Source organism: Prionailurus viverrinus, chromosome A1 (genome assembly GCF_022837055.1).
Source record: "Prionailurus viverrinus isolate Anna chromosome A1, UM_Priviv_1.0, whole genome shotgun sequence".
NCBI classification, from domain to species: domain Eukaryota; kingdom Metazoa; phylum Chordata; class Mammalia; order Carnivora; family Felidae; genus Prionailurus; species Prionailurus viverrinus.
The window spans coordinates 90,497,722-90,519,900 of NC_062561.1; the positions used below are offsets into that span (position 1 = coordinate 90,497,722).

At 47.2% G+C, this 22,179-nt stretch overlaps 1 protein-coding gene across 1 annotated transcript in view; it reads left to right on the forward strand.

Moving 5' to 3' along the window:
• The window catches only part of GFPT2 (glutamine-fructose-6-phosphate transaminase 2), a 49,390-nt gene that overhangs the window by 16,673 nt on the left and 10,538 nt on the right, over positions 1–22,179 (forward strand). Inside the window, exons 4-15 of the mRNA XM_047867569.1 lie at positions 1,329–1,427; positions 1,961–2,086; positions 5,708–5,766; positions 6,409–6,543; positions 9,342–9,403; positions 12,150–12,229; positions 12,672–12,789; positions 17,336–17,499; positions 19,114–19,209; positions 19,288–19,385; positions 19,653–19,773; positions 21,962–22,119. Coding sequence (XP_047723525.1) covers positions 1,329–1,427; positions 1,961–2,086; positions 5,708–5,766; positions 6,409–6,543; positions 9,342–9,403; positions 12,150–12,229; positions 12,672–12,789; positions 17,336–17,499; positions 19,114–19,209; positions 19,288–19,385; positions 19,653–19,773; positions 21,962–22,119 — 1,316 coding nt within the window. The remainder of the gene's footprint in view (positions 1–1,328; positions 1,428–1,960; positions 2,087–5,707; positions 5,767–6,408; positions 6,544–9,341; positions 9,404–12,149; positions 12,230–12,671; positions 12,790–17,335; positions 17,500–19,113; positions 19,210–19,287; positions 19,386–19,652; positions 19,774–21,961; positions 22,120–22,179) is intronic.

Sequence of the window (22,179 nt, forward strand, 5' to 3'; positions counted from 1 at the left end):
CCCCGCAGACTGCCCTCATAGATACAACGCTTGTTGCTGTCACTTGAGAACTAGAGAAAAGGAGGGGCGCCTGGGTGGCTCAGTGGGTTAAGTGCCCAACTTTGGCTCAGGTCATGATCTCATGGTTGGTGAGTTCAAGCCCCACGTTGGGCTCTGTGCTGACAGCTCGGAGCCTGGAACCTGCTTTGAATTCTGTCTCCCTCTCTTTCTGCCCTTCCCCCACTCATGCTCCATTTCTGTCTGTCAAAAATACATTAAAAAACATTAAAAGTTTTATTTTAAAAATAAACTAGAGAACAGGAGAAAGAAGAAATAACGGTAAAAAAAAAAATCTCTACCAAAGCTCTCCCATCAATATCTTCGTGTCCCTCCGCTGGTCACTGCTGTGCGTATGTTGAGGTGGTATGGGGATGTGGGGGTGTCACACGTAGCTACTTTTTGTTTTTAACCTGATCGTAACTATAGAATTGTAATTTTATGTCCTGTTTTCATTTATCTCCCGCATCTCCCGTTATCCTAAACTCTTCCTAAGGATCTTGCTCAGTGGCTGCACAATCCTCCCCTGGGTGACTATCTCAGAGTTTACATCTTCATCCATCTGACTGGTGGATATTTAGTCCACTTCCCATTTTTAATTAAGCAGCCTTAGGAGAAAGGGGGAGCCAGATACTTTCATATCCCCGTGAATTCTTTTTTTTTTTTTGTATAGTTTATCTGGAGAGAGACAGAAACAGCACGAGTGGGGGAGGGGCAGAGAGGGAGGGAGACAGAATCCAGAGCAGGTTCCACCGTGTCAGCACAGAGCCCTGCTCAGGGTTGGAACTCACTAACTGAGAGATCACGACCTGAGTCAAAACCAAGAGTCAGATGCCTAACCGACTGAACCACCCAGGCTCCGGTCCCTGTTCATTCTTAACGGAAAGCATGTCAGATGAAGGATCTTAGGAACACTAATGCAGTAGGGATGTCAGCACAGGGCATGGCACCATCAGTGCCCTCAAGCGAGCCCACCACCTTCAGTGGTGGGCATGGAGGAACCTCCCCCACAGGCAGGCTCCCGGGGATGCACCCTGGTTCAAAGCCAGGTGAGGCGGCTACAGCCCAGGTCCCAGGTGCGCCTCCCCTGTTTGCTGCTACATCATAATCTTGCTGAATCGACATCCTGAACGCTGTGTAGTTCTCTTCCAGGCTGCAAGCCTGACCAACGGGAACGGACAAATCCACAGCACTGTGCAGCCCTCACCCTGAGTTGTACTCTGTAACAAAGTGCAGGAGACCAAACAAATCCCAATGCAAAAAAAAGGAAAAAAATAATGTGTGTCCCACAGGTGTGGCAATCGATGGAAATAATAACGAAGTCAAAGAAAGACATATCCAGCTGGTCAAGAAAAGAGGAAATGTCAAGGCTCTTGATGAAGAACTTTACAGTAAGTGGGACACATGCCCAGTCAAAGCAGCATGGGTCAGTTTAAAGTCTTTTATTCCAATAGCATTTGAGACTAAAAATATTCACTTATCCAAGCATGGATAAGTAGAAGGAGAGTTAAGTCTACATCGTAAAACTGTGTTTCTCAGAGTGTGGGATTTGTTTTTGTTTTTGTTTTTTTTGGGGGGGGTTGGTTTTCTGGGGTTTTTTGTTTTTCTAGGAGGTGGTGCATGAGAATTTTTTTTAATATTTAGTATGTATGTATTTATTTTAATTTTTCTGGCAAATGATACTGTTTTTCCATTTATAGTCATGATCTATAATATTCTTTTTAAAGTAAGCTCATTTTGGCTGGTGACTTAGGTTACTGATAAGCACTAAGTAAACTACAGCAGGGATCTGGCAGAAATCCCCAGGGTGGCGCCTTTGCAGTCCAAGGTGGGATGTGCTTTTGACGTGGCTGAGGTGTGTCCATGTAATGATGCCACCTCACCATAACAGTACTGTGTCAATGATTATTTTTCTTGCTTCTAGAACAAGACAGCATGGACTTGAAGGTGGAGTTTGAGACCCACTTTGGCATTGCCCACACGCGCTGGGCTACCCATGGGGTCCCCAATGCTGTCAACAGCCATCCACAGCGCTCAGACAAAGGCAACGGTATGTAGCGTGGCCCTGCGTCCCCTTCCTGAAGTTTCTGCCTGGCTTTGACCTGTGCCACTGTGGATCCACACCCACTGCCAACTGGCATGCTTCTCTCCCTGCCTCATCTTCCCCGAGGATCCAAACAGATAGCGCTGGGCCTTCGACAGGAGGCAAACTCAGCCTGGCTCCTGGGCAGGGCTGACCCCCACCCAGGCCTCTACAGGAAAACAGTGGCAACTTCCCATGACTGCTCCCAGCTTCTGAGACCCAGCCTGAGTGCGACTTGGCAGCATGAGAGGTCTAAGAGTCGGGCACTGTTCCGCAAGGGACTGTGTTGTTCTGGAGGGCTGGGTGCCCGAGGGAGGGATGGGTTTCATTTCCCCAGAGGAGAGTGGTCTTGAGCCAGGGCAGTGCTGATCTCGGTTAATGTCTGAAGTGCCTGCACCAATCCTGGGCCCTGCCATGAGGCTTCAGCTGCCAAAGGCTTGAGGTTTAGAGAAGCAGAGACTGTAGCAGGCAGCCCAGGGCCTCCCTCCAAGCAGCAGAGCCCTCTGCTTGGCTTGCGTCATGTTTTTTAAATATGAGAATTACCAAACCTGAAAGTCCAAACTTTTGTTATTCCTTGAAAAACTAGAAGATATGGTAACTGGGCTCACAGTACCTTGGAGTTCCACTGAAAAAGCGGTGGTCTAGGGTCACAGAGAGTGACCCCACAGAGAGTGGGGACATGGTGACTGCTCAGGGCAGTCACGGGGATACCAGGCCCTCTTTGGTGAGCTGCAGGATCCCTGGTTCTCCCAAATGCCCCAGCTCGTGGGTCCATGTCCCATGCCTGGGCCCACAGGATAGTTCTCTTCAGTGACACCCCCAGGCCCTCTCATCAGAGAAGGGCTGGTAGGTCTGGAGATTCCAGTGGGTCTCCATTCTAGGTTAGGCCTGATTAGGTCAGAAGTCCCCAGTGACCCACCCCTGGGCATGATGGGGGAGGGTGACCGGCAGAGAGAATGACCTCTGGAGTCCCTTGGGACCCCCACCCCAAGACATTCCCTGGCATAGTGTCAGTTCTTACCAAGCCCCATAGTAGAGTAGAAATCAGATCCACCAGAGTCGTTGAGGAGTGCTTATTGGCAGGAAACTTTAGCTAAACACTTGGCAAGAGTCACTGCAGTTCATCGTCGTGGAAGTTGGGCCATAGGAGAGACTGGCACCTCTCTGCTCAATGTTCCTTACTCCTGGGAACACTGGCTCATCCTGCCCAATTTGGAAGGGAAGGACTCCTCTCGAGAACGGAAGGAGAGCCCCATACCTCCTGCTCGGCAGAACACCTGGAGAGAACCCTGGGGGCTGGGCTACACGTGCATCCATGTGGTCGGGGTCTTGGGTAGTGAGGACAGATCCTTGGATCTGGTCCATGCCTTGAACCATAGGGCATCCCACTTCCGGGGTCAGTGCCCCACATCCAGGAGGGGGACAGCAGACCCCATGGTGCTGAGGACCTAGAATGTTATTCCAGCCAAATCTCAAGCCAGATACAGAGGTTGACCCCTGGAGCAGTGGGGCTGGTGGGAAAAACTGTACCAAGACCATGTACCCTGAGAGGTTGCCACCCTAGGTGATAAAGTGAAGCCTCACTTCAGTGTAGTCGGGGATTCTGTGTCCCCAAAGCAGGGAGGCTCCAAGCAGATCCCCCTGCCCCACACCCAAACTTGAAAATCCCTTCCCTGACTCAGGGTGAGTAATTGAAAAGAAAACAACACGAGAAGTAAGCAGAGATTCGTAGAATTTCTTTAGCAACTCATCAGGGATAACCGAAGAGCACATTTTTGAGGAACACTTACACCCAGCAACAGCGTTGCACAAGAAAATTACACAAAGAAGCATTCGTAAAGAAAACACAGATTCTAGGAAGCCAACTACCGATGAGAAGACAATTAAATGAAAAAATGGGACAAGGTTAAGAAAATAAAGCAACTGTGTCACAGTCAATATGAAAACTATTGGAGAGGTGGATGAATATGGAGACAGTGAATAGAGATCCAGTAGGTGAGTTACTGGTGTCCCCTAAGAAGAGAACAACACAAGTGAAATAGTAAAAATAAAATAAGATAAAATAAAATAAAATACTAATAACAGGTAAAGCCGTAAATGAGTTCAGCTGTGCCCAGCACACTTGTCGAAAATGGCTTTTCTATTCAATCCCTTCCAGTCTGTGTGTGACTTCACAAGTATAACAATAGGCTGTAAAAAAGAGGGAGAGAGAGAGAGAGAGAGAGAGAGAGAGGAAATTATGATAAAAACAAAGAAAAACAGTAAAGGACTAGCCTGTACTGACCAAAAACTGAATTAGAGATCCAGAGTTTCACTGAACAGTAATCTTTATGAAGAACACCCACCTTCTAGATGCATCCTGGTGGAATTACTGAATGCCAAGGATGATAAAGGGTCTATCATCTAGGCTCAGGAGGAAAGGGAATTCCTTACCCAGAAAAACTCTCAGGCTGCTTTTAGACCTTCAGGTTATCCATCAGCTATTTATTGAGGAAATGCAGTGGTGACTGAGGCATATCCCTCTTCCAGGGTTGGCCAGGGGTCCCCTCCCCCTGCCAGCTGGGGGCAAGGAACCCAACTGGTGCTCAGGGAGCAGGGAGGAGCTACAGCAGGCAGACCCTGTAGAGAGAAATGCTCATGGCCATACAGGAATGGGGGTGAGCCCAAAGATGCCAGAATTTCTGGGGTCACCCAGAAATTTTTAGGTTTACTTATTTAGAGAGAGAGAATGGGGGAGGGGCAGAGAGAGAGGATCCCAAGCAGGCTCTGCACTCACAACAGAGTGCCCGACCTGGGGCTCAAACTCACGAACCGTGAGATCATGACCTGAGCTGAAGTCAGACCCTTAACTGATGGAGCCACGCAGGCACCTGGAAATCAGGATTCAAAATTTCAAACTTCACTCTTTTCACAATGTGGTGTGGATCAAATGGAACACGTGTGGATTGCTAGCTTGTGGCCTCATTGAGCCTAAAGCCATTTCAGAATGCCTGAACTAGTTTCTGGATAATGAAGTGTTCATCATCCCCTATTTGACATAAATGCCAAAACACATTTGACGATACTGTAGGCCACAGGTCAGAGGTCTGTGCGTAGTCAGGTTGGTAGGTGCTTTTAACCCAAAGAGAGCAGTGTATTTCCTCAGGTTTAAATTGTAGTCGTAGGGGCACCTGGGTGGCTCAGTCGGTTAAGTGTCCGACTTCGGCTCAGGTCATGTTCTTACGGTTCATGAGTTTGAGCCCCAAATCGGGCTCTGTGCTGACAGCTCAGAGCCTGGAGCCTGCTTTGCATTCTGTGTCTCCCTCTCTGTCTGCCCCTCCCCCACTTGCGTGCACGTGCTCTCTCTCTTTCTCTCAAAAATAAATAAATGTTTAAAAAAATAGTTTAAAAAATTAAATAAATAAAAAATAACTTGTAGTAGATGGTAACACGTCCTCTCTCATCACCGCTAAGTGATGTTTGCTCACAGGAGTCTCTGTGGGAGGAAAGCTTGTAGAGAGTTTCAGACTGCCAAATCGTTGTCCTTCACTTCCGAATTGAACTTCACCTTTTCATAGCATTTCTCTCTTCACCAAACTTTTCTTCCAGAATTTGTTGTCATCCATAATGGGATCATCACAAATTACAAAGACCTAAGGAAATTTCTGGTAAGCTACTTCCTCTGGGTTAACATGTAAATCAGGTGGTGTCGATCTTCCCCAGAACTTTCCAACCAGCTCATTTCCCTCTGGAAGCAAAAGCAGTAGCTGAGTAAGACCCATGTCACCACATTGGACATAAACCTTATCCTGGCTCCGCCACCTTTCCAGATCTTGCAGGAGAAGATAGCAGGGCATTTGCATGTCCCTCAGGGACCACCGCAGATTCACATAATCAAAAGAACATGAACTTCCTTTTATTAAAGTATCTGCACTGCCTAATGTATCGACTCATACACCACATGGAATGTGGGGTGAGAAGGCAGACAGTGTTTGTCTCACATATGAAAAGGTTGTGGCGTTGGTTGGGATGTGGGTGGGTTTGACTCAACATATTTGATCATTTTGACTGCTGTTATTTTGCAATGTCCAGATTAATGGCGAGGACAGGCTTCTGAGGCAGGATGATCTCAGGGAATACTGGAATGACTCAGCTTGCTATGTGATTCTGGCAGACATTTCTTACCCCCCGTTTTCCTTGTTCTTATCTTAAGTCACTGTGAGGGTGGATCATAAGGGAGGAGAGGGAGCTGGCCGGGCAACATTATGCAATGACCGTTATCTAACACTCTGTCCGACGAAATATTCCAGGAAAGCAAAGGCTATGAGTTTGAGTCAGAAACAGACACAGAGACCATCGCCAAGCTGATTAAATATGTGTTTGACAACAGAGAAACTGAGGACATTACGTTTTCAACACTGGTCGAAAGAGTCATTCAGCAGCTGGTGAGTTACCAGGCCCACGTGTGTACATAAATCGCCCTTTCATTCCTTCACTTTTCAGTAGCATTTATGAGTCGAATTTGTGCAAAGTACCTGAGGATTAAAGATGGCTTGACTACAGTGGTGCCTGGATGGCTTAGTTGGCTAAGTATCTGACTCTTGATTTTAGCTCAGGTCTTAATCTCAGGGTCATGAGTTCAGCCTCGCATTGGGCTCTGTGCTGGGCGTGAAGTTACTAAAAACAAAAAAAGTCTACGATGTCTGGCCTTAAGATGTTGCATCATGGAGAACTGAGAGAAATCCTGAGGTTTTGGTAGTAAATATCGAGTAAGAAGTGGCTTGTTCCATCTTAACCCCTCTGAATCCGTGATCGGAACTTCCCATCAGTGGTTCCTCATGATGGCACACTGCACGCGGGACCTTTGTCATCTTGTCCGCTGTGTGTGCCATTAGTTACATACCCAGGGTGCATTGAACTGATGTTGGAGACTCAGAATTGTAGTTTTTCCACCAGTTTCAGTGAAGTGATTGTTTATCAAGGGGCGGAAATACCTACATATCCTTACTGAGCAGAGTTGGAAGGAAAAGGAAGTAAAAGCAGGTGTGAACTTTTGAGAAGTTTTTTTTTTTAATTTTTTTTTTCTTCAACGTTTATTTATTTTTGGGACAGAGAGAGACAGAGCATGAACGGGGGAGGGGCAGAGAGAGAGGGAGACACAGAATCAGAAACAGGCTCCAGGCTCTGAGCCATCAGCCCAGAGCCTGACGCGGGGCTCGAACTCACGGACCGCGAGATCGTGACCTGGCTGAAGTCGGACGCTTAACCGACTGCGCCACCCAGGCGCCCCTTGAGAAGTTTGATTCTAGAAAAAGAGTGTCAGGAAATGGCCCAGTGGTGGTGGGAGAGGCTTGCAGTTCTGAGGGAAGACTGGTTTTTGTGATAGGAGATACCAGATCAGGTTTGTGTGCTTATCCAGGAAGAGAGAGAGAGATTGGTGATGTCCCAGAGGGCTGGACCCACAAAACTAAGCCCCAAGAAGGGGCACATGCTGGAGCAAGGGCAGGGTAGAGGGGGAGTTGTCCACAAGGACGAGTCACAACAGACTCAGGCCGTGTATGAGATGGTAGGGGGAGGAGGAGTGGTCTCCAGATTTCCCAGAGTCCATCCTCCTGGGCATCCCTGCCATCCAGGAGCTCATCCGACACAGGGGCAGCCTGGAGACAGCATTTGGGGCCAAGAATCTGGAATATCCAGGGTCAGAGGGTACAACACTATGGCTTAAAATATATCACCCTCTGGTATTTTCAGAGCCTTTTTCATAAATAAGTCTACTGTCAAACACTTTGCTCCCATTTTTGGAAGTCATAATTTAGAAGACATTTATAGACAAGAGCCTGTCCTATACGTAATACATAGTATAATTACTATGTAATTTACAGTAAACCAGTTTGGTTTTGCTGCACGGTATCTTCTCATTTCCATTTGTAATTTTAAATTTTGGAAATGCCTCCCCAGTGATGACAGGTGTAAATTTCAGTGATTTCTCTTAGCTGAAGCAATGAGGGGCTCTTTGGGGCTCTTTGGGACTGGGAACTGTTTTTCTGTTCAGTACCACGTTATTGTTGACAGAACTGGCAGGGTAATCAGGCTCCTGGGCAGTTTGAAAGGCCCCTAGAGGCCTGGGGATGCTGACTCTGGGTCCCTCTGGCTATGTGACTGAGTTGACAAACTGGCCAAGGCTGCGTGGGGCCTTGGGTCTGCCAATCCAAAACATGGGGCATTTCACATGAAAATCCAGACTTCTAGCTGGTTATACATAACCCCAGTCTACTAGGGGCATGGTAAAATTAGTACAGGGTGGTCAGAATGTAGGAGAGAATTTTGCACCAGGGATTTAAATAGAGCATTTGGAGTCTTGAGTTAGGAGAACTAGGTTTGTTCTGGTTTGCACAACACAACAGAGGGTGAATGATAGTCATTGCTAAAGAAATAATAGCAACACTAATAACAACCCATGCCACTGTTGGGTTTTTCATATGGCAGGCCACTGTTCAGAGCACTTAAAGTGCATGAGCTCACATGGGAGCTCACATGGGGCACCTGGGTGGCTCAGTTGGTTGAGCATCTGACTTGGGCTCAGGTCATGATCTCACGTTGGTGAGTTCAAGCCCCAACTCAGGCTCACTGCTGTCAGCACAAAGCCCACTTTAGATCCTCTGCCCCCTTCTCTCTCTGTCCCTCCCTGCTCACACACTCTCTCTCAAAAATGAGCAACAAAAGTACATGAGCTCACAGAAGCCATGCAAGGTAGAACTATTCTCATTTCCATTCACCACGAGGCACAAACTAGGCAATTGCTCAATTAAGGGGTGGAGACAGGGTTTGAACCCAGGCTCTACTGTGTGTCATGGAGTAGTCCCTTTCGTTCTCACAGTTCCAGGGCAGGACCCCTGGCCACAGTTCTCATTTCCTGAGGCTCTAACTGCCCCCATCCACCCAGATCATCACAGAGCTGGGAATCGCTCCTTGTGGCCCTGAGCAGGGGTGGGTTCTGCTGAGCACCATGAAATCCACAAGTTCTGGTCTTTGGATTTTCCTCGTGGTACGGACTGTGTCACTTTCTTCTCCTGACATCACCCTGAAAGAGCTGTCCTGCATTCAGCACCCTGATGGAGGAACCCCAGGACCACCCACTGTGAAGAGTGACCCCCTGTGGGGTGGTGGGCCAGGCTGCAACAGCCCTGGCAGCTCAGGTGGGGCCGGAGCACATGCGACTCACTCTTGTTTGCTGTGTTTACAGGAAGGTGCATTCGCGTTGGTTTTCAAGAGCATCCACTACCCGGGAGAAGCTGTTGCGACCAGGTGAGGCAAAAACACATTGACATTTCAAGAACAAATAAATAAAATAAGATTGTTTAGCTTGAGACAACAGGGGAGAAGTGAGACCGTGGCTTATGCACCCTACCATCTCTGTGGCTGGGCTTCTGATTTTTAAAAGAGAAAGCAGAAAGTTGATTTTTTATTTGAAATCTCCAGATTTTCAGAAGTTGACAACAAATTCAAAGTAAAAATAAAACTGTATAGCAAGGGGCAGATCCAGGTTGCAGGTCAGTTTTGGAGAGGCCTTCTGGAAAAAGCTTGCAAAATTATGAATGTGAAACTAGGAACAAGTGAACATTAATTTGAATCCAGTAAGAAGAGGCCTTGAAGGCCCCACGCTCAAGCTTCATCACCTGCACACCAGAGGTGTTCTAGAGGGCCAGCCGACATGTCCCTCTGTTGGATAGAGCCACATGGCCCCCAGTGATGTGTGGATTCACACAAGTGGGAGCATGAGTGCCATCCTGTTATTTTATATTCAGATGAACTGATTATCCATCTGTCCATCCGCCATCAGTCTGACCATCCATCTACACATCTACCTGTCCATCTGTCCTTCCCTCCCTCCATCCATCCAACTGATATTTGTTGAGCACTTAGTCTATACTGGGTCCTAGGGATCTATTAACACCTGACCTAGTCCTGTCTTTAAGGACTGGACATTTGTGCAGGAGGACAGAGCAGGGCAGAGGGTGTTGATACTCCGTGTTGGGGGCTGAGAGGCAATGCATTGGGGAGCATGAGGGGGTACAAATGTCAGCCTTGGGGAGGTGGCCAGAAGCACCAGTGTGAGCAAAAGGAAGGGGCCTAGAGTGAGCTCAGCATTCGGGGATCTGACCCAGAGCAGCCTGAGTCCCCTTCAGAAAAAAAATAGAAAAGACCCTGGTTGAGGGCACAGATGGGGTCACCAGGGACACGCCAACCCTTGCTCTTCAAAGGAGCCCCTGGAATGTGGCCCAGATTCTATAATGAAAGCAGTGGCTATTTCCAAGACACTTTGTAAGCTCATTCCTCATGGTAGCAGTCATGGGGGGACTTTCTGCTCTTTCAGAAAGACCGACTGACACCTGCTGTATACCAGGCATTGGAGACAACAGTGAGCAAGGTCGTGTACACTCTGCCCCTCTAGCTCCAAGGGCTGGTGGGGAGTGAGGATGTTGGCAGAAGCCCTGCTCTGCAGGGTCTCAGGTGCACTGTGGACTGAAAGTTTCATTCTGAAGCCTCTGAGGAGCCATGGAGAATGCACCTGTGGCCTGGAAGACGCAGAGAGAATGAGGCAGTCCCTCACAGACAGTCATATTCTCTAGGCAGGAAATGATGGGAATGTATCATGATTTAATTTTTGTTCAGGATAGGAAGGAATTTACCGCTTGGCATTCAATTTCTTCAATCATAGAATTATAACAGACCGCTTGTCCCTATTAAATTTAGAAACCCCAGGGCACTTGGGTGGCTCAGTCAGTTAAGCAGCCGACTTCAGCTCAGGTCATGACCTCACGGTTCATGAGTTCGAGCCCCGCATCAGATTCTGTGCTGACAGGTCAGAGGCTGGAGCCTGCTTCAGATTCTGTGTCTCCCTCTCTCTCTCAAATATAAATAAACATTAAAAAAAAATTAGAAACCCCTTTTAAAACTTGATACTATCATGGTATTACTATTTTAAATGAATGCAAAAGAAGGCCATGTGAAGAAGCAATAAAGCTTTATATTTCTAAATTGTCCATAACCTGCCGGCTCTGTAACCTCCTGGGCAATCTTTGGGATGCCTCAGGAGCATTATCTGAGGCGAAGTTCAGAGAAATCATAGAGCTCTATCTACAACAATAAAATCTGGGGGAGACGTTTGCCAAGAAAATTAGATAACCACAGTACTTTCTCATTGTCAATGTTATAAAGGCTCTTTATAGAGCCTTTATATAGAGCCTCTTTATAGAGGCTCTATATAGAGGCTCTTTATAGAGCCTCTCCATTGTACCAGAGCCATGTCTCCTCTGCTTCAGATATGATAAAAGATGGTCCAGATTATTCAAGGTGCTCACAGCACTTTCTTCAAAGCCACAGACTTTGTCCCCCCACTTGGGGAAGTCGGATGCGGGGCTGGGAGAGGAAACCTGAGTTTGAGGCTGCAGGAACTCCCACAGAGGAAACATCACTTTCCCCTCTGTGATGGAGTCCAGCTCGTGCAGGTCAAGGAATTGAAACTTCGCCCAGGAGGTGACACTCAGAGACAAAACCACCCTTGAAAGTGTGTTAAGTGGCCCACAAAGTTGAGCAGATCCAAAGCCAGTCATCAGAATGCCCCTCAAAGCTGGAGAACAGCCCAGCTAGGCAAAAGGGGCGGGGCAGGGGGAGGGAAGAGAGTCTTTGGGCAGGTCATGGGCGTCCAGGGCTCCTGCTTTAAAGATGGCAGTAAATAGCAGCAAGCTGGAGCCATGAAGTGAGGGCCTACTGATGCCTCAGCCGCAGTGATCTAACCATGTGGGGATTCACTGGGCAGGTGGGTGGCACCGTGAAAGTGAGCCAGAATTCTGCCAATTGGTTGGTCCCTGCCCCAAGCCCTGGGAGCATCTTCCTGTGGCTCAGGAGTCTGTCCTGTAGGATCTCAACAGGACACTTTCCCCTGTTGGAAGGGCTAGATGCGGGGACCCCTCCTCAGTGCTAAGAGGCCATCCAGCCCTTCCTGGGGTGTTGAGATAATGAGCAACTCGATTCCCTGTTGTCTCTACAGGAGAGGCAGCCCCCTCCTCATTGGAGTGCGCAGCAAATACAAGCTTTCCACGGAACAGATCCCCATCTTGTACAGGACACGTAAGTTTTTCGAGAAGGACTTGAACAGGGCAGGGGGCTCTGGTGCAGGCAGATTTCTTCTGTCTGCCGGGGCCGGTCCGCATAAGGCTCCAGGTCAAAAAGGCTTTCGTGCAACTGAGACTTGGGTCCCTCTTTGCAAAAGCTTTTTATTATAGATATTTTCAAACACATACACAAGTCCAGGGGAAGGCATGCAGCTCCATTACATAAAGGCATCCACGCTCTGGTATGAGTGTTGATTTGCTTTGTTTTGTTCACAGCCATTCAAAAGCTCTTGCAGTGGCACCGTGCTATTTGGGGATCATTTTCACGATTTGGCTGACGCAGCCAAAGCTAAAAATTGCAGATTTCTCCCACACATATTCAAAGGGAAAGCTGGCGCCTTGCTTCATGTTATTCAAACAAAATAGTTTAATGTCACTTGCAATCCTTCCTTCACCAGGCAATTTCGAGAACGTAAAGAAGATCTGCAAAACAAGAATGAAGAGGCTGGACAGCTCAACCTGCCTTCATGCCGTGGGCGATAAAGCAGTGGAATTCTTCTTTGCTTCTGACGCAAGGTAGCTAAAGCTTGTTGCCTTTCTTTGCTAGGATTATGTAACCAAAAATGACTGGCCAGACACCACCATTTTTCATTTATCCCCGCTTTTCAGCTGTTTTCTTACAACAAGGGGCAGGGATGATGGCAGATTTCAGTTCTCTGTGACCCTTCTCCAAGAACCTTAGAGAACAACTGAGAGCACCTCATGACCACGGGCAGGATTCACTGACCTCCACAATGTTTTGGGGCCTGCACAGAATAATTGAATTATTTGCCAACATTTTAAAAGGGGGGAGATTTCACATAAAATTCTGGATTTCTAGCTTCTCTGGAAAATCAGCAGATCTGAGCACCCTGGGTTGTGCTCCCTCTGGCCCAGGATGTCTGGGGCCACTCAAAGGCTATGCTCCCTTTAGCTAGCTGAGGCAGGTGTCTTCAGACCTTTGGTCCTTCTCTCACCCCACCTGACTCTGCCTGAGTCTGAGCACTCATGATGAGAGGGCCAAGACCTAGGAGTGTGGTCCAAGTCATTTCTAAGTCCATGTTCTCATTAACAGACAATACTTCTGAAATTTGAGGAAGTCTGCTTCATATCCATTTTAGTACAAAAAATTTGTACACATCCATATACACATACTCAGAAAAGACCAAAACACTTTCCTGGTAGTTGAAATAGAAAACACTACCATAAGGGTGCCTGGGTGGCTCAGTCAGTTAAGCGTCTGACTCTTGATTTGGGCTCAGGTCACAATCTCATGGTTTGTGAGTTCGAGCCCTGCATTGGGTTCTGCACTGGCTGCTTGGGGCCTGCTTGGATTCGCTCTCTCACTCCCTCTCTGCCCCTCCCCGCTTGGGCTCTCTCTCTCTCAAAAACAAATAAACATTTAAAAAAAACTTTTTTAAATCCAAGTGAAAGCCTGTTAGAACTAATCCTAGAGGCTAGTCAGAGAATGAAGATGTGGAAATCAGACATCCCAGCAGTTCAGCTATCAGCTGAACAAGGCTGCAGAACCATATCCACCCCGTTTCCTCTTGTGCCTCCTCACATGACTGGCACAGTAAACCCTCAGCAAGACTTTCTTGAACAAAAACCAAAAAAAAAAAAAAAAAAAGTAATCTATTTACCCGAGCTAGAAAAACTATTTTAATCCCTTAAGATAAATCTTAATAAAAATAGTCCAGAGTCTCTCCAGAGAAGACTACAAAAGTCAGCAATGAGAAACAAGACCAGATTTGAATAAAGGGAGAGAGTCCACACTCCTTGGTACAAAGGCTTAACGTTATTTTTTAAAAAACTAATTGGTTTAAAGTTATTTTAATAATTAAAAATTGTTTTTTAAAGATGACTGACTCTCCTTAATCTGCAAATTTGATGCTATAATTAAAAATCCTAGGGGCGCCTGGGTGGCGCAGTCGGTTGAGCGTCCGACTTCAGCCAGGTCACGATCTCGCGGTCCGTGAGTTCGAGCCCCGCGTCGGGCTCTGGGCTGATGGCTCGGAGCCTGGAGCCTGTTTCCGATTCTGTGTCTCCCTCTCTCTCTGCCCCTCCCCCGTTCATGCTCTGTCTCTGTCCCAAAAATAAATAAACATTGAAAAAAAAAATTAAAAAAAAAAATTAAAAAAAAAATCCTCACGATTTCTTTGCTTGTTTAGGATTTGGAACTTGGAAAGATGATTTTACAGTGTATGGTGTGTAGACCAGATATGGGTGACCCTCCCAGATACAAAGGCACACTGTAGAACCCGCAGGGCAACAGTAGCCAGTGCTGAGGGCTTCACCAGGATGGTCTCATTTAATAAACACAACCAGGGCACCTGTGTGGCTCAACTGGTTAAGCGTCTGTTGATTTCGGTTCAGGTCATAATCTCGCAGTTCGTGGGTTTGAGCCCCGAGTCAGACACTGTCAGCACAGAGCCTGCTTGGGATTTTCTCTGTCTCCCTCTGCCTCTCCTGTACACTCTTTCTTTCTCTCTCTCTCAAAATAAATAAACATGAAAAAAAGTAAACACAACAAACTTCTAGTGAAAGCACAGTGATCATATCCCATTTTACAAATGAGGAATTTGACATAGGGGCTCAGAGGGGTCATATCTGGGCTGCTTGAGGGCACAATGTTGGTAACAGACAGAAATAAGGATACCATATTGGGTCTGTCTAACTCCTGGGCCAGTAGTCTTTTTTTTTCCTTTTTTTTTTTACATTTATTTATTTTTGAGAGAGAGAGAGAGACAGAGTGTGGGCAGGGGAGGGGCAGAGGGGGTGGGAGACACAGAATCAGAAGCAGGCACCAGACTCCGAGCTGTCAGCACAGAGCCCAACGCAGGGCTCAAACCCAGGAATCGTGAGATCATGACCTGAGCCGACGTTGGATGTTTAACCGAATGAGCCACCCAGGCACCTCTGGGCCAGTAGTCTTAATGATGGACTATATCACCATCCATTTTGTAAATAATAATAATTACATTTAAACGTGCAGGGGCGCCTGAGTAGCTCAGTCAGCTAAGCATCCAACTTCAGCTGAGGTCATGATCTCATGGTTTGTGGGTTCGAGCCCCACACGGGGATCTGTGCTGATAGTTTGGAGCCTGGAGCCTGCTTCAGATTCTGTGTCTCCCTCTCTCGCTGCCCCTCCCCCACTCATTCTCAGTCTCTCTCTCAAAAATAAATAAAATATTTTAAAAAATAAATAAATTAACATGCAGACATACACGCACACATAAATGCAAACACACGTGTATTTAGCACTGCCTGGAGAGCAATACAATATAAGTGGTGTTTCTCTCTTGGAGATGGGATCAGGCCATTTTCTTCCTCTTATTATTCTGTGTTTTCTACTGTTTAAACAATGCATGTATACTGTTCAAAGTATTTTTTTCCAGTGCGGTGGTTTCCCATCCTTCTTTAGAAGTCTGTCTTCCTGAGCATCTGTCTAGAGACACCTTTCTTAGGGCCATGAAATGTGGCCACTTCTTTCTTTAACTTTACATCAGGAATTATAAATGTTCATTTTTTGGCACAGGGCAGGTGTGGGTGTGGCACTTGGTAGAATGAGGATTTTTTTCTCCCATGGTCGTATAAGTGCCACCTTCATGGTTTTGTTTTTTATTTGTTTTTTATTTTTGACCATAACTATGTACCACTTGTGCTATTGATTAGTTTGCTTTTTCACCTACCAACTTTTCTAACGCCATTTATTTTTAAAAGAAACTTTGTATTGCCATTTTGCAAGACAAAAATTATCATTACTTTCCATACAAAGTTATTATAAAAATAAGCACAATGGGGCACCTGGGTGGCTTAGTCAGTTAAGCATCCAACTCTTTATTTCAGCTCAGGTCATGATCTCACAGTTCATGAGTTCCAGTCCTGCCTTGGGCTCTATGCTGACAGCATGGAGCCTGCTTGGGATTCTCTCTTTCTCCCTCTTTCTTTGCCCCTGCCTTCCTCCTGCACTCACTCTCTCTCTCTCTCAAAAAAAAAATAAATAAATAAGCATAATGACCCCACATTTCATTGGTGGACGTATTTTTTACTTTGCTTTTAAACTATCCCTTTTTCCTTGCAGGGAGTGTGTGTGTGTGTGTGTGTGTGTGTGTGTGTGTGTTATGAAACTGAGTCATTTGTCCTGATGACTTTCCCACTGTCTGGATTTTGCTGAGAGAATCCCCCATGGTGTCATTTAACACATTCCCCTGCCCACTGCATTTCCTGCGCACTGGCGTTCACAGGTGTCTACAAACTTGATCTCCTTCTGGTTTGATTTTTTGGCAAGACGGCTTCATAGATGGTGGTGTGTCCTTCTATCAGGAAGCATATATGTCTCATTGTCTGTCTTTTTATGCTGTTAAGATTGATCAGGGGGTTCATGCGCCAGACAGCCTCACCCATCCATTGTAAAGCTGCTCTCTGCTTTTCACCTCTTGGTTTCAGCAGAGCACTTCATGGTCCTTACTTAGAACTATTAGTAATTAGGAGTCCATAAATTGACTATTCTGATGCTGTCATTCCTTATTTATTAGCTGTAGTCCATCCATAAATTTGCCTTCATGAACAATGTAGTTATTCTGAAAGATCAGATCAGTTTAAAAAGCAAGATAAATGTTTCATTCTTTCCTGTTCCAATTTAGAGTAATGTGTTGGTTCCCAAGCATTCTCCAAAGGTGACACTGTCTGGATTATGATTTGAAGAAAGCGGTCATAAAAAGCCATCTGTGAGATTACTGGGGAAATCTGAACATACTGGATATTTGATGATATGAAAGAATACTAATTTTAGATGTGATGATGGTATTGTGGGTTTAAAATTTTTCCCTCTCTTTTGGAGATAGAAGCTAAAATGTTTACAGATGAAATGATGTGATGTCTGAGACTGGATTCAAAACAATTCTGGGGGGAAGGAGGAAGGTGTGAATTGATGTGTATAGTGTAGTGTCCCTGTCCCTCCTAAAATGCCATCTGATGCTACTGATGGGGACCCATACTGGGGAGGCAAGTGAGTGACTGCCTTGTAGCTGTCAAGCACGTGCAGGCCCCGTCTGTGATGCCCGTGTTTCCCTTGCTCCAGTGCTATCATAGAACACACCAACCGAGTCATCTTCCTCGAGGATGACGACATCGCCGCAGTGGCTGATGGGAAGCTCTCTATTCACCGGGTCAAGCGTTCAGCTAGTGATGACCCATCTCGAGCCATCCAGACCTTGCAGATGGAACTGCAGCAAATCATGAAAGGCAGGTGTCCTCTGAGGGTCCGTGTGCAGCGGCCTTGGGGGGGGGGGGGCAGGTGCTCGATGGGGGAGCTCCTGAGACTCTCTGTCCTACCCTGAATAGGTACCACAGCCCTCCTACCTGCCGTGGCCATTAGGGTGGCGTTGCAGGTGCTCTGTGGCTTGCCCAGCCCAGGGGATGCGGGAAGCCTGGTCCCGCTCCCCCAGCAGGAGTTCCTGACTATATAAAGGCACTAGGTCTCCCTGCTTGATCTGACCAGTCCATCAAATGCCTCCCTTTACTAACTCTCTGGGACACATTCTTCTACCCAGACATTTCTTCTCTGGGTCAGAGGCCTGCAATAACAGGGGTCTGTGGACTATTTCCTCCTTGCGAGGAGAGCCTGTCTCCCTACACCCCCTTCTCCACAGGGCAGCCTGGGTAAACATTTAGGAATGTGAATCAGACCTTTTTATCCAGCTGCTTAAAGCCCTCCAATGGCCACCCACTGTTCTGAGAATAAAATCCACACTTCCTGCCACAGCCCACAATACCCCATGCCCAACCTGGCCCCACCTCACTCTACCCTTTTCCCACTATGCCCTGCCCCCTCTCCAACCACCTCACTGTTACTTAGGCAGGCCAAGTGCTTACTCACCTGAGGGTCATTGTACTTGACTGACTACTTTTGGTCATTCTACCTTGATCATCGCCCAGTCAGAGAGCTCTTCCCTGACCCTCCTCACTTGTCTTGTTTGCTTTATGGCACTCTCTGTCAAGTCCCCAGCTAAAGGTGGCAGACAGGAAACACTGCAGTGTTTGGAACATTCCCACCCTGTCTGTGAATGCTTCCAAAGCTTGAGGCACAACACCTGTCAGGGGCCTTAACCCGTTGCGGCCAGATCATCCCTTTGATGTCATCCAGTTCCATTCAAATCAGAGCCCTGGAAATGCATGTGTTGGCTGAAAAGGTTTTTATTTAATACAGAAGCTCAGAGGGCATCTGTTGGAAAGAAGATTGCCAGGCCACCTGGGTTGTTCAGTCGGTGAAGTGTCCGACTTCGGCTCAGGTCATGATCTCGCAGTTTGTGGGTTCGAACCCCGCGTCAGGTTCTGTGCTGACAGCTTGGAGCCTAGAACCTGCGTCAGATTCTGTGGCTCCCTCTCTCTCTGCCCCTCCCCCTCTCACACTCTGTCTCTCTCTCAAAAATAAATGTTTAAAAAAATTAAAAAAATAAAATAAAATTGCCTATTTGTCAGGGCTTACTTCTTTTGTACTTCCTTAAGTAGGTTGGTTTTTGGAAGTAAAGCATTTTCCTTTCCTCTGCCCCTGCTGACAGGAGTATTGCCCCAGAAAGACCAGCCACATATTTGTTGCTTACTTCCTTTGCTCCTTCAAGCTGCAGGGTCTGATATGCACACTGGAGATAGTAATCTTATCTGACCTGTTTGCCTCTCACTTGTTACCAGGAGAATCAGGAGGGACGGCCCCTGGGACGCCATTGGTAATGTGCAGTGGCCTTCCCATGTGTCACTGACACTAAACTGCATATCAGCTTTCCATCTTGATTGGAAGTTAAGCAGTGGTAAAACAACTGAATTAAAATTGACCTGCTTTGTTGGTGTTTATTTGACCAGGTAACTTCAGTGCATTTATGCAGAAGGAGATCTTCGAACAGCCAGAATCAGTTTTCAATACTATGAGAGGTCGGGTGAATTTTGAGACCAACACAGGTAATCCCCCATCCATGCCCTAGGTCGAGGCGCGTCCCCGTGTGGGGTTAGCACTAATGCCCTGCATGTGCCCCACAGTGCTCCTGGGCGGCTTGAAGGATCACCTGAAGGAGATTCGACGATGCCGACGGCTCATCGTGATTGGCTGTGGAACCAGTTACCATGCAGCAGTGGCTGTAAGTCCAAGGCGCTGGGCCCTCGATAGCGCTGGGGAGGGAGCAGCAGCCCAGGACAAGATGTGTCTTAAATGCCATCATGTGTTTGACCTCCCAAATTTGGTGCCCACAAGCCTTTCTCCTGCAGTGTGGCCTGTGCGTGTCTGAAATTCCCTTCACCACGAGGACCCAGAGGTGCCACTTCATAAAACTGTCCCCAGAAGCCCAGCTGCCTGTGTCTCTGTAGTGTCTGTGACTGACTTTGGTCCCCATTCTTGTTGGCTTCAGACACGGCAAGTTTTGGAGGAACTGACTGAGCTCCCTGTGATGGTTGAACTCGCCAGTGATTTTCTGGACAGGAACACACCTGTGTTCAGGGATGACGTTTGCTTTTTCATAAGCCAGTCAGGTAAGGAATACGGGTTTGTGTGAGTTCATCTCAGGGCTCTGTCCTCTTGGTAACACACCATGTATCTCCTTCCCTCCTTCATCCAGTAGAGTTCTCTGCACACTGAGCATGTGCCAAACTCTCTTCTCAGTTGACCCTCAGAGCCATCAGTCACTGTCTCATTTTAGGGGGGAGCCATGCAACCAAGAATTCTCCCTCCTCCTGCCATTCCAAGTCCAGAACTTAAGGGACCACTCACCAAAGTGCTTATACATAGGTTCTGGGTTTATTTCAAAGAGAGAAAGTTCTTCAAAATTCTGCTGGTTGAGTGTCACTTCAAGAACTATGTGGATGCTTTGCAGTTCCCATGCTGTCCAGCAGGGGATGCATTGAGAGACCTTGCTCAGGTGTAGGCCCAGCATACCCTCAGTAAACCCTGCCTGGGTGCCATCCTAACTCTAAACGTGGGCACCTGCTCCAGTCAGGCTGGGCAGAGAGTCAGGGAGGTGATTCATGGCCACATGCTTGGACTTTCTATGACCTCCAGAAGGATTTTTAAAACATTTTAATTATGGAAAATTCCAAATCTCTGTAAAAGTAGAGAGATTTACATAAGGAACTGCCTATTCTCAGCAACGATCAGCTGAGCAGAGTTTGTGTCATCCAGATCCACATTAACCTGTCCCCTCCCCTGGGTTATTTTGAAGTCAATCCCAGACATCATGTTGCTCCACAAATACTTCAGAATGGATCTCTACATGGTAAAAGAAAAAAAAACATAACCGTTATGTCATTATCACAATTAAAACATTAACAGCAATGCTCTAATATCCACTGGGACTTCGAATACTGCTTCCGGTTTGAATTTTGAAGACCCATTTCCATTTCCATGACAAACTAAGAAAAACGAATACAGACACACTCACCCTCCGGCTGACAACTTGTAGCCATGTGCTGCTGTGTGACTTCATTTTGTTTGTTTGTTTGTTTATTTATTTTGAGAGAGAGGGAGCCCATGCATGCACAAGTGGGGGAGGGGCAGAGAGAGAGGGAGAGAGGGAGAATCCCAACAGGCGCAAACCCCGAAATGGGGCTCGAGCCCATGAACCAATGAGATCATGACCTGAGCTGAAATGAAGAGTCAGACGCTTAACCAACTGAACCACCCAGGAGCCCCTTGATGGGTTTAATTTTATGATCGGACCGTATTTAATTTAGTTCGAGGTTTCAAGGCTTACAAATACAGGGTGCTTGTGCTGGCTTATTTGTGAATCTATTTAAGTAGCTTAGTTATAAAAATAATTTTGAGTTCACACTGGCAGGCTGCAGAAGTGTTTTGCTTTAAAGCAACGTTAGATCTATTGGAGAAATGCCATTTAGTAGCATTCTTGCTTTTTTTAAATTTTATTTATTTACTTAATCTCTATACCCAGTGTGGGGCTGGAACTCATCACCCCGAGACCAAGAGTCACATGCTCTTCTGACTGAGCCAGCCAGGCGCCTTGCATTCTTGCTTTTTATTTGTATTTATTTATTTATTTTAAATAGTTATTCATTTTTGAGAGAGAGCAAGCACAAGCAGGGGAGGGACAGAGAGAGAGAGGCAGAGAGTCTGAAGTGGGCTCTGTGCTGATAGCAGCAAGCCTCATGCAAGGCTTGAACTCACAAACCATGAGATCATGAACCATGAGCTCATGACCTGAGCCGAAGTTGGATGCTCAACAGTTCAACCGACTCAGCCAGGCAAGCGCCTCACATTCTTGCTTTTTAAATGTTAAATCTCAGCACATTCTGAAGAAGGCAGCTTAAAGTCCTAGAAAGGATGCTGGGCACCTGGCTCACCTGGGTTGGCACCAGTCTGTCGCCCACAGCTGCGTGGCCCTGAAGGAGCAAGGCTTTGGTTTCTTCCATCTCTGGGGATCTCATCCTCACGGGGAGAATGGGGACAATGGCCCCATGGGGTTGCCAGGAGAGTTCCATGACATAGCGGATGAGAAAGTGCTTCCCACATAAATAGCAGCTGAATCTTGAATCCAAGAATCCACCGGAAACATGGTTGAGTGTGCATTTTCCTTTCTGAGCACACGCCGGCTGCCTGTGGGCCCTGATTTCTGCATAAAAGAGTAAATGAGTTGGGGGACAGGGGGTTCGAGCTGGCAGAGCCACGCTCCTGAGAACACATGGCTGAAAGGTGGGGCCCGTGTGGCAGGTGAGACCGCAGATACCCTCCTGGCATTGCGCTACTGTAAGGACCGTGGGGCCCTGACCGTGGGCGTCACCAACACCGTGGGCAGTTCCATCTCCCGAGAGACCGACTGCGGTGTCCACATCAACGCAGGACCAGAGATCGGCGTGGCCAGCACCAAGGTAGTCACCTCCTGCATGTGTCCTGAGGGAGGGCTTCGGCCAGATGGGTGGACAGGAGGC